Source organism: Chelonia mydas, chromosome 7 (genome assembly GCF_015237465.2).
Source record: "Chelonia mydas isolate rCheMyd1 chromosome 7, rCheMyd1.pri.v2, whole genome shotgun sequence".
Lineage (NCBI taxonomy): Eukaryota > Metazoa > Chordata > Testudines > Cheloniidae > Chelonia > Chelonia mydas.
In genome coordinates, this window is record NC_057853.1 from 62,396,645 (window position 1) to 62,408,833 (window position 12,189).

Consider the following 12,189-nt stretch of genomic DNA (forward strand, 5'->3'; position numbering starts at 1 on the left):
TATACACATGAGAAGTAAAATAGAAATTAAGTTTACAACAAAAGAAGAGTTTTTAACAATGAAGCCATTCTTGACATTCCAGGCCTATTGCTGCTGCTGCTTCTAAGACATTGAGGTGAAGAAATAAAATAAACTCCATCATCTAAAAATAACAAAGATCATACAAAAACATAAATCAAGTATAAATAATAGCAATAAAAGTGAACTGAGGATTATTTTGAAAAAAATTGTCTGTAGTAGCAGAAGTGGATGAGAACAGAACATTGAATTGTTCTTGAATAGTTTTAGAATAATTGTCACTATTGTCAAAGCCAGTCAATTTTTAAGGTAAAAATAATATATATGTACTGTGATCGATCCAGGCTAGTTGGGTACAGCAGAGTAGTAGAAGGCAGACATACTGGCCACTGGATAAGCAGTTTTCTGTTCCTGACTGACCAGAGCAGGGGCTGCTCCAGGCTAGAGTGGACACATGACTCCAATTAACCTGCAAAGAGTCAGGTGAGGCCGTTACGCTAATGTGAACACCTGACTCTAATTAAGGCCCCTCTGATACTATAAAAGGGCTCACTCCGGTCAGGTCAAAGGGAGCCAGAGGAGAGGAAGTGTGGCTGAAGGTCTGGGTAATGAAGACACCCTCAAGCCACTGGAAAGAGAGCCCTAACGTAAGGGTGAAGAAGGCGTTTAAGAGAGAAAGGCGGGAGAGCTGTTAGGAAGTGGCCCAGGGAAATGTAGCAATTCTGGCAGTGAAAGGTCGGCTGCCAACAGCTGCTGCCATTAGGGTCCCTGGGCCGGAACCCAGAGTAGAGGGCGGGCCCAGGTTCCTCCCAACCTGCCACTACAGAAACAACCCCTGAGAGGGGAAGACAGGCCCCTGTCAGGACAGGAGGCTAAACTCTTCTTGAATACGCCCATAGGGATAACAGAGACTGTGGGAGTTCTCTCACCGACCTTCTTGCTGGCTTATGATGAAAAGGGCTCAGTAGACTGTAACCCTGGCCCTAGAGAGAGAAGGGGTCTGTGGAGGGTCGCAGTGAGCCTCTGAGGCTAGCATAAACTGCCTGGAAGCGCGGAAGCTGCGGGGACAAGGCTGGAGCTCTGCCACAGTACATACAGCTTCTTTCCTGAGAATCAGCATTTTCTTGTATATAATTGAAAGAAATAAGATTATATATAATCTTTTAAGAACTTTTATATTGTACGTTAATAAAATGAATACTTTTTCTTCGTTCAATCAACAGCCCAGCACCTGTTCAATCTGATCTGTGCTGTGCTGCTTAAATCTAACTTGCATTTCCCATGTTGCAGTGGATATTTAAATCTCATTTTCATATTCATTTAAGGTATCCAAGGTGGAGATATTTATATAGTGAGGAAAAGCCTGATCAACACCCAACTATACAACCATTTGGATGATGTTTCCAGAGTTTATTTCCACTTGGTATACGATGTATACCTCATGTTGTAACGCTGGGGTTTTTAAGTTGTTTTCAGTGAAGCATTTATTCATGTATACAAATTGAATAATAATGAATGCATTGCTGTGACACTCAAAGCATTTATATTCTTGTAGTGAAAGCGGTTTGTTGTGGGTTGACTCCTTTTTTTTAATTCACTTTCTAGTGGACTGAATGTATTAGTGATGAATGTGCTATGAAAATAACTGTTTGTTTCCAAGTTGGAAAAGTTTAATGGCTCCAGAAATGGCTAACCATTTTACCACACAGTATCCATCATTTTGTCAAAGTTTTCATGTTTTGCAGTGAGCTACATGGAAAAGAGAGAAGGAAAAAAGAATGACACAACAGCCAACTTCTTTCAGTCTGTGCCGAAAACCTGACTTAAATTTAACCCCATTTGCCTTTGTAACAATTCATGTGACATCTTCCTGAGGGTCATAGTAAATTTGATTGCCAGTTATTGAAATGTATTTTTAAATCAGTGGTGGTGCAACTATAAATGCTTTTTGCATTAATGTAATTGAATCCTTAACCCACAATTTTTGACACATAACAGATTTAGAAAGCCTGCTGGATCACTTGGCTGATGTGGTGCCCTCCTTGGAATATCTCAGTTTACTAGGAAACATGGCTTGCCCAAATGAACTGGTCAGCAAGGACAAGGATGAGGATGACTACCAGAGGTACAGGTTAGTATCTTAGCTCCCAAATATGATAAGATGCATCCATTTCTTAATGCTGGATAGAGTCAGATGGCTAAAACCAGAGCATGTTCCCAAAATAACAAACCTATACTCTTTAGGCAAAGATGACTCCCTTAGGGCCAGATTTTGCTGTGTGTGTAGTGCCTTAGTATTTGAATAACCCCACTGATTTCAGTGGAATTACTGGCAGGGGGCCCCGGTTCAGGAAAGCACATAAGCATGTGCTTATTAAGTCCCACTGAAGTCAATGGCAGTTAGGCACATGCTTAAAGTGAAACATGCAGCACATATACTAAAATTGAAACGATACAGAGAAGATTAGCATGGCCCCTGCACAAGGATGACACGCAAATTCGTGAAATGTTCTTAAGTGCTTTCTTAAATAGAGATGAACTTAATTGTGAGCTTACGTGCTCTCTTTAGTCCAGCCCAGAGCCAGGCACTACTCACTGTGTGAGTAAGGGTGGCTGAATCTGGTGATTCAAATCATTAGCTTATTGTAGATCTACGTTCTTTTTTCCTGCAAAGGAATTATGAGGACTTGCTTCTTTCAACATACTTCAAAAGAAATCAATTAAGAATACAGAGAAGAATACAGAGAATCAATTAAGAATACATTAGATATCACACTTCTCTGCTCAAAGAGAGAGCAGTCAGTACATAGAGTCAAACCGTGAGTCTTGAAATAAGCAAAATATCCATGTGACATTTGAATGTCTTTTCATGAGCAGAGTTAGACAAAAGGTAGTTTGGCAATTAACAAGAACCACTTGGAAGTGGAAGCCTGGTAAAGTGTCTCCTCTTGAGTGTAGTCCTACAGAAATGTATCTGGGAATTAGTTATATGCAAATAGGTATATTTTTTGAAGAACAAAATGTAATATAAAGGTTAATTGTCATTGGTGATCACAGTGATTGAATATAGATCCAAGACTCTGTGGAATGCCTGCTGAAGTGACATCATTCTTCATAGCTGCTGCCCTCTGGCAGTGAGACATTATAATAAAATTCTATTTGTTGTCGTCTGAGCTTCTTTGCCCCAGTCAAATATGATCCCGGATTTCAGACCAAGAATACTGGCGTTTTCCATGTTAGCTGACTGAAAATGGCCCTTTTGTTGAGTTAAACAAGAGGCAAAAAGCATGGTCAGTAAGCTATCTATCCAAGTGAGAAACTGAGCTTTTTCTTCAGCATGTTATCTAAGATATTGAAAACACTGATTGTATCTTTACACGATCAAAAGTGTTATGTAGGAGGTATAGTTCAACACATGCAGTAGAAAGGATAGGAGACCTGAAAGGAGGTTTGTTTGGAAGGAGCAGTGGCTTATTGGTAGTACTGTAGTTGGTTGAAATTTTCTTGTGGAGTTGGCAGCGGCACTGCTCTCTTGAGTATAAACGTTCTATATTCAGTATTCCCAACTTTTGAGAATAGTTTCTACTGTATGTTTAGCCTAAAGATGTTAACTTCTAACAATCCTACTTTTGAATTCAGCATAGCTATGGCATCTTGGTTTCCACTAAGTAACGTGGCCTAGATTTTATAAAATATTTTCCCATCACTTTCACCCTGAAGTGGAAGGTATGCCTAATACCCAGCTTACAAAAAGCCTGATAGTGCTGTCTCTATGTAAATTTATGTGACATTTTCACTAGAGAATTGCTTAAAAATGAATGATATTTCTACAGTTTACTGTTTTTCACTTTAAGTACACTTTCTGACAATATGTCTGCTATTAATCATTTAAGCAAAAGTAGTACCTTAAAGGAGCCATTCAGAGGCAAGAACCCATGGTTCATTTAGTGCTGTCTGAAAAAAATCTTATTGATTGACAATCTCTGTGGTTATGTGATGTAATATTTATAATATGTCACACAGCCATACATCAAAACAAGCATGTCTGTTGTTTCATTTCACTGCAAAATGTTGATTTCTATGAGGTCAAGGTAGTTTTAGGTCACAGTGTGGCAAACCACTGTGTCAGAAATGTGAAGTGACTGGATTTATCTATCTGTTGAAAACTGCAACACTGATGTTCCCCCCCCCCCCCATCAGATTTTTTTTTTTTTTTGCATTTTTGCGTCTATAAAAACAGTTTTAATTAACCAGTTTTAAAGCGAATAGCTTACTCCGTAGTTAAATAACATATAGCTCTGGAGCTGACATGCAAACTTCCTGGTACTTTCCCATAAGCATTCATTATATCTCATAAACTAGGCTTGTCTGCATGGTGCTGTAATTTAACTACTGGAGTATGAGCTGTAGAGTGCTTGGAAGTGTCACAGTTTAACTACCCTGTGTAAACCCTGCTGGTGAGAACTCAAAAGTACTTAGTTTGTGTTACTGTAGTCCTGTTTGAAATGGGACTACATAAATGTGAACTAGTGACCTTTTAGTGCACACCAGCAAGGTTTACACAGGGCAGTTAGAGCACAACATATTAGACCATTCTACAGTTCACATCCCCATAGTCTTGACTTGTCTATACAGCAATTAGACATCTATGGCTGGCCCTTGTCAGCTGACTCGGGCTAAGGGGCTGTTTAATTGCAGTGTGGATATTTGGACTCAGGCTGCAGCCCAAGCTCTGGGACCTTCCCACCTTGCAGAGGCCTAGATCCCAGGCTCCAGCCTTATACTGAATGTCTACACTGCAGTTAAACAACACCACAGTTAAACGGCCCATTAGCCCAAGCCCAAGTCAGATGACACGGCCCATCCATGGGTTTTTAATTTCAGTGTAGTCATATCTCTAGAATGTGCCAGACAGTATTATAAGCAAAAGGTCTTGGTATGTATACTTATTATGCTTACTGCTTTATGGAGAAAATTGACTCAGTAGCTACATAGGTAGGTGAGAGTTTCAAAGTTTTGCTCAAAGGGCTGTGGTCAGGTAGTTGAGGCCCAAATTTGAAGGGACACATCTTGCAAAATTCATAGTATACTCACCTCCATTCCAGTCAGTCAGAGTTCAGAGTATTTAGTTTCATAGGACTCGGTGCCTTATAAAATTCTGCCCTATTTTTTTTTAAAAAGAGAAAAAGTTTGACACACCTATATGAAATTTAAAAAACAAAAACAAAACACCACACACACCAGAGCCTTTTGTTTTGAATTCAAACCTTCTGGTGCTTGCAACCTGAACATTGCTGCATCCTACAGATGTGTGAGAACCAGAAAGTAAATGGCTAGAAATCAAGGTTTTATCAACTATTTTTGTTGTAACAAGCTGAATGGAAATGCAAAAAGCAAAAAACTAAACCAAACAAAACCCTACAAAAACCTAATCCAGTGGTGAAAAGTCAAATATATTTTTCAGCTTTTCAGTTTTAATTATCTAAAGTGCTGTTAGTTGCACAAATTAAAAAATGAATTTTAATGTAATTTTTTAAAAGTTATAGCATATCTAAATACATGTGGGATGTTATATGCATAATTTTGCATATGAAATTATTCTTTCAGCAAGGCCCTGGTCCTCTGAGATCCATGGTGTTGAATGTGTTTAAAAAACTGTTTTTGTAAAAAAAAAAAAAAAAAAAAAAAAATTCTGTTTCTGTTGAAATTTTTTTAGGAAGAAAAGCTATTTCTCAACTAGCACTATTGAAAATGCTGGAACAGAGTGTTTTTTGTTTTTGTGAAGATTATGTATATTTTTTAAATGTGAGTTCAATTTCCTTTTTGTGTGAAATGCTATTGTTTAAAATGTTTGCCAACATTACATTTTTACATAAGTTTATTTCAAGAAATAGTGTCTTTAATACTTTGGGGGGTTGTGGGGCGGGAAGCGGGGAGAGCAGCTCATGGGTATGTGTGGGATAACTGGGCATTAAGAGCCGTATATTAAAATATAGGGGAAGGAGGAAAGCCAGAAAATATTCTAGTCCAGAAAGGAAACACAAAGAAAGTGGCCTGAAAAACAGTGTGCATTCTAAATAACTTCACCTACAGTCTCTGCTTTGAAGATTGCAAGAAAGCAAAGGTCATGACCCAGAGATCAAAGTAACAGAAGTCAACACAATAATTGCTGGTTGCTTCTCTTGTACCCACACTTGGTCTCTCCTATGGGTGTATTGTTTGTAGTGAAAACTTCAAACATGTTGTTATTGAACTGTGAAAAATCATCTGGGTCAGAATGTGTTACCAAGCATTTGTTAATGCTGTAGGTGACCTCACCTATTTTTATTAAAGTGAGATAATTGTGAGGGGTATGTACCGTGTGTGAAGTTTTTAGTGCTTGTTCATTCTTCTTTGCTCCTTATTGACATTTCCTGGAATGGTGCATTCATTAATAGCACTGTTGACATGGAAACAAAGGCAAGTGGAAACAAATGCCTGAGTTTATTTTAAATTAGTTTTAAAAGTACAATATGCTATTTTTGGCAGAGAGGAGTAAATGGTGATAACCTTATAGAGTCCTCTTAAGATACAACCATAAGAAAGGAAGTTCATACATTTTGTATAGATTAGCTTGCTGAACTAAATCAGTTGCTCTGCACGTGTGGTCCTGCAAAATTGCAGCTCCTCTTGTGAGATTTTCAGCCTTCTTGTCAACCATTGCCCTTATTGAGAGCACGCTACCTTTTGGTTTTAATTTTTTTGCTTATTGTATTTTATAAATAATATAAACTCCACAACTATGTATTTCAAAAGGAGAAAAAGAAAGGAAACCTTTTCCGTAAGGATAATGAACTATTAACAGGTGCAAACAGGCATAGGCTAATATTACTCATCTTATTGATGATGATGATATTTTGCCTTTCACCCAAGGCTTTTTTATTTCAGCAGTGTCTAGAAAGAGAGAGAGAATTACAGCAAACAGTGCTTACCAAACATTAAATAAGCCCCACAACTCCAATGTGAGAGTCACAATAGAAGCCAAGGAGCCAAATCTCAGTAGACAATCTAGCCCAATGCCTTAAAGTCAACCATTCATTCCTTCTGGGTTTGTTCTGATCTCTCTCACCAGTTTTACACTGGTGTAATATACTTCACTTCAGTGGTTTATACCAGTGTAAATGAGAACAGGCTCAGGCCCTCTAATCCTGCAAGTGAGGTTATGGACATTCATGAGCCTTCAGGCTACTAGGGTGTGAGGGAAAAATATAGTAATACAATAGTTGAAAGGTTCCAATAAAAATGAAGATTTTAAAATGTTCTTAATCCAAAACTTTGCCCATCTAGTTTGTTGCACATATGGTACTAGGAATGCTAGACTTTTCTGGATGTACTACTCTCTATCCTTCAACCCAAAATGAATTTTGTGCCGTGAATTTGTTTACAGGATAATATGTATTTTTTTAAAAGTAAGAGAAAAGGAGAAAATGAATGGTCTTTGTATAGTTTAACCTTTGTTCCTTCATTACATGCTCAGTGTAACAGTTTTTCCTTCTATTATGTGAACTTCTATATATCCACTTCTCCTATAGTGTAAGAAGAGTCAAAGATCCATTTCCAATGGGCAACTTCATTGGCACCCTGTAGCTTTCTTTTTAGTCTGGTTCAAGAGTGATTATGTTCTCTGGTGCCATAAAGCCCAGCATATTCTGCAGCTTGTGCCTGCTTTACGATGGGAGGTAACCTATGAATCCGCATGCACATGAGAGTGCAGATGCTATGACATTGTATGACTTTTCTTGTTATGGACTCCTTGACTCTAGAACAGAGATTTCCTAGAATTCCCAGTAGTACTAATGAATAATATGTTAATGCCTGGCAGTGATTTCTGACCCCTTAAACCTAAATGGTTAATGAAATATACCTCCAAGTAATATAAAGTGTAAACTAACACATTATAATTATTTAATGCAGCACATAAGGACCTGCTTTGCTTCAATGAGTTTTGGATCAGGACCCAGGTATTTCACATACATGTTTAAAACAGCTTTCCTTACCCTCCCGCCTGGTGTTTCTGTTAGAACCTCTTGCCCAGTTCCATTTGAGGCTGGTTTCAGAGTAGCAGCCGTGTTAGTCTGTATTCGCAAAAAGAAAAGGAGTACTTGTGGCACCTTAGAGACTGAGCTGTAGCTCACGAAAGCTTATGCTCAAATAAATTTGTTAGTCTCTAAGGTGCCACAAGTACTCCTTTTCCATTTGAAGCTGGACTCTCTTATTTATTTAAATGTCAGATCCTCTCCAAGGACTTTGTGAATGGTTGCTCTTGTCTGTTCCGAGGCTGCGAAACACAGGTTATATCTACAGCGGGTAGAGTACTGGCACTACACACGGAGCTACATGCTGCAGTGAAAGGCAGGCTAGGTCCAAGCTTGTAGCTGCAGTGTGTAGCTACACATGGCAGTGAAAGGTTCAGGCAGCAGGGAAAAGCTCTGGTAGCTCCCTCCTGTCAGAGCCTTTCCCTTGTTTCCAGAACCTTTCCCCACTACCTCCCCTCACTGGAGCCTTTCAGTGTAGTGGGGAAAGACTCTGGCAGTGGGACACTACACTGCTAAAAATAGTCTAGATGTGGGAGGCACTGCTTGGGCATGTAGAGAGCTGTATAGGATGTTGACTCTAGGGGTTCAGATGTCTAGGGCACTTTGTTCTACTCGTCTAAGCTGTGCCTCATGGTCTACGCTGCTGTTCATACCTGTGCCAGCTGGGAGTTCAATGTCTGCACTCTGCCTACCTCTGGAAGTGTAGCTGTACCTTGAGGAGTACATTTTAAAAATAAGTTACATAGAGCTTTCCATTTGCAAATCACTTTATAAACATTAATTAATACCCACAATATCCCTTCAAGGTAGCTAAATGTTGTTACCCCCATTTTACAAATAAGGAAGCTGACATGGAAAGTCTGTGACCATAGGGCCTGGAACTAGGGGTGCTGCTGCACCCCGTGACTTGAAGTGGTTTCCATCATATATAGGGTTTATAGTTTGGGTCAATAGCTCTCAGCACCCCCACTATACAAATTGTTCCAGCACCCCTGTCTGTGACTTGTCTAAGGCTGTGGAGTAAGTCAGTATTGGAGACACTATTATTATTTGTTCACTGTTTGTATATTATGCATATAAAACTGCAAGTGTGTGTTGATTTAGTATTATAACTCACATCTTCCTAAGTCTGGTTCCAGTACTCTGACTTCAACACCTCTCTCCAATATTATATGGAGAATTTCCTCCCCAACTTTCATTAACATTGGTGGTGGAGTTGTATAACTGAATCACCAACCTGTGCATCTCTTTGAAAATGTCCCCTTAATGTTTTGACAGGTCTGTGTAAAAAATGTTGAAACAATCCTAATCACATGGAATGCTTACGAAATTGGTAAATGAATCGTTAGCCAATATTGTCATTTCCACTTATTTAAAGCTGAGATAAAATGGAATACAATATTCTGTGCTGGGTTTTTTTTCTCCACCTACAGCTACAAGTGATCTTGACTTCTGTTTTGTGTTGGTCCCCTTTGTTAGTTTACTTTCCTAACACATTTGGGGGCGAAAAAGGTTTTGGACAAAAGATGATTTTGGTTTCCTTGCATAGCCAGTTTCCTTTGGGTCTTTACATACCTTCCTAGCATCCCTTTCCAGAGCGCACCACTTTCCTCATCACTACAGATAATAACCTTTTTTTCACAGTATTGCAAAGATGGTGACCCCCACAACAGCAGTCTCAGGGCACCTGCAGCAGTGCTAAGATTCAAAATGATCATAAAAAACCCCAACCGACCCCTAAACTAAAACAAAACATTCCAAACTTGGATTGTAAAATTCAGATGGATTTTTTTCATTCAGTGGTGTTCTTTTAACTGGCAATGGTATAAGTCTAAAGCAGTTGCAATGTGTCATGCAATTTATAGATCCCAGTGCCTGCCATAAAGTATTTTATGATAGCTGCACTCTGTGTTATTAGTAGCTGTCTTTTTCTGCAGCCATCGGTGTTTGATAATAGTCTTAAAACACCCAAAATTACTTACCTGCAAGCAACATTCCAGATAGTCCCTGTTGACAGTTTGAATAAGTTTAGTGCCCTTTTGTTGTACTTTACCTTCAAAACAAACTGATTGAACCATCAATAGCTCCTGGAAGCTGACAGAGGCATGTCATCTGGGCTAACCTTCTGATAGTAGGTTATCTGTGGGAGTTAACCTCCATGCATTGTTAACTGAAATGTTTTATGTACTATGCAACTTTAGGATACTGCTGTGATAACCTTAGTAACTAAGTCATACATCACAGCAAGGAGATTTTGTGCAACAAATAACCCTGGATAATATTTACAAGGGTTGAATTGATATTGTAGTGTTCATTCCTTGGCTTTAGTAATCTTTTATAGAATTTTTATGGCAAATTGGTTAGGCTGAAGTTGTATCACAAATGAAATATATTACTAACTAAAATATACCTTGAAGTCGTATGCTGTCCTTAAACAAGTGTTTTATTAAAAACCTGTGTAATTATAACTATAACATTCAGTTGTAATTTAATTTTGGCTCTTTTTAAACTACATCATTATTGGGATACTTTACTCCTAATGATAGATAGCTTTTTAAAGTCTGTTACAGATTGCCTTTGTGTTTTATCGTCCCCTGCAGAACCTCTGCCCCACTAGGAATCCAGAAAATACTTCTGTCCTGTGACACAAGTGGCTATTTATTTTGTGGGGCCTTTCTTAGCTAAGGCCCTAATTCTGGAATATTTTTTAAAAAAACGGGGGTGAGAAAAAGAGAAAAATCTCTCTTAGAAACAATTCTGTTATAAGTTTAAGTTCTCTTAAAATGATAGAGAGACTGACGTTTAGGGCTGTGCTCCAAAGTCAGCAAAAATGACAGGGCTGTCTTCATCTGTTGTCAGTTTTGTTGCTGCCTGCTTTTTGATGGCATCTTTCATTCCATCATTAAACATTTGCTGATTTTCTAATACTGATGTTTTCTTCACCTGAATATTCATCTTTTCTCACCCTACACTTAGTGGGTGTCTTTGCTCATTTGGAGCTTCGCTCTTGACATATTATTTCCTTCTGTACATGTCTTCGTTTGAAAGAATCTGTTGTCATCCGAGCTTTTCTGCCAGTAACACAAGATGGATGTATTCTCTTCCAGGGAAAGATACGGGGCAGCAGAATGTCAGAAAGGACTGGAAGGGCACCCAGGAAAGATGGGAGGTGTCTGGGAGTATGGCAGTATCTCTAATATCTAGCTAAACCGAACAAATGGTCTGTCTTGGGACATGATCTACGTAGCAAACTGACTTGCTTACTTTATTATTATTATTCTATTATTATTATTTCACTGAAGTGCATAGGCTGATGATTCATATTAAAATTGTAGACCATTTTAATGTGTGTCAGTGAACATATTCAATTCACTTGTTAAAAATTTACAAGGCCATTGCCTCAGAGGAAAGGTGTATATAGCTGAAAGGCTGCTTTGTAGAATTTTTTTTGTCTGGATGTAGAAAGGTTAAATAATTAATAAAAACATTAATGTAATGTGCATGAACTCTGTTAGTCTCACAACTTGGGACAAATTTGGAATCTCTTTGAGTTAATCATAGAACCATAGGTTAGAAGGGACTGCAAGGGCCATCTAGCCTAACAAGATGCAGGATTTGTTCTGTTTAAGCCATCTAAGACAGATGACTATGCAGCCTCCTTTTGAAACCTACAGTGAAGGAGATTCCAGGACTGAGGAGTACTTGAAAGTAACTTTGACCTTTAAAATAATAACACTATTTTTCTCTTTAAAATATAGCCATATGCATTGTGCAAGGTTTTTTGGGACTTCTGGATCTGTGTGAGTTCTTTCAAATGCCAGAGGGAGTCAGTATGATTACCAGTTTGACTGACTGACTGACTGATTTGGTGTTTATGGGAAGCAGCTAGGCATGGGGAATATTATCAATTACCTTTCCACCCCCTGCCAGGAAAGAGTCTGGCACTTCCTCCCTTTGCAGAGTCTGTTTCACATCTGGTTGACTGAATGTAAATAGCAGGTACTTGAAGTAGTTAGATATTATCACCTTCCATGGTTGTGTGTTTGGTTTTGCTTTTGATTCATGCCATGCTTTCTACTTCTGTATGTAAGGAGCC

The 12,189-nt window shown here is 38.6% G+C and overlaps 1 protein-coding gene and 1 non-coding gene across 6 annotated transcripts in view; both read left to right on the plus strand.

Annotated features, from left to right (window-relative positions):
• LRMDA (leucine rich melanocyte differentiation associated) overlaps nucleotides 1-12,189 on the plus strand; it is a 938,688-nt gene that overhangs the window by 530,985 nt on the left and 395,514 nt on the right. For all 5 annotated transcript variants that reach the window (XR_006292079.1, XM_027829745.3, XM_043550614.1 and 2 more), the window contains one exon: nucleotides 2,010-2,149. Coding sequence is in view for 4 of the 5 variants with exons in the window: in XM_027829745.3 (XP_027685546.1) it covers nucleotides 2,010-2,149 (140 nt within the window). In the remaining variant the exon portion in view is untranslated. The remainder of the gene's footprint in view (nucleotides 1-2,009; nucleotides 2,150-12,189) is intronic.
• Nucleotides 2,436-2,539, plus strand: LOC114021244. The gene has a single exon (XR_003565882.1). It is a non-coding gene; the product is annotated as a U6 spliceosomal RNA (small nuclear RNA).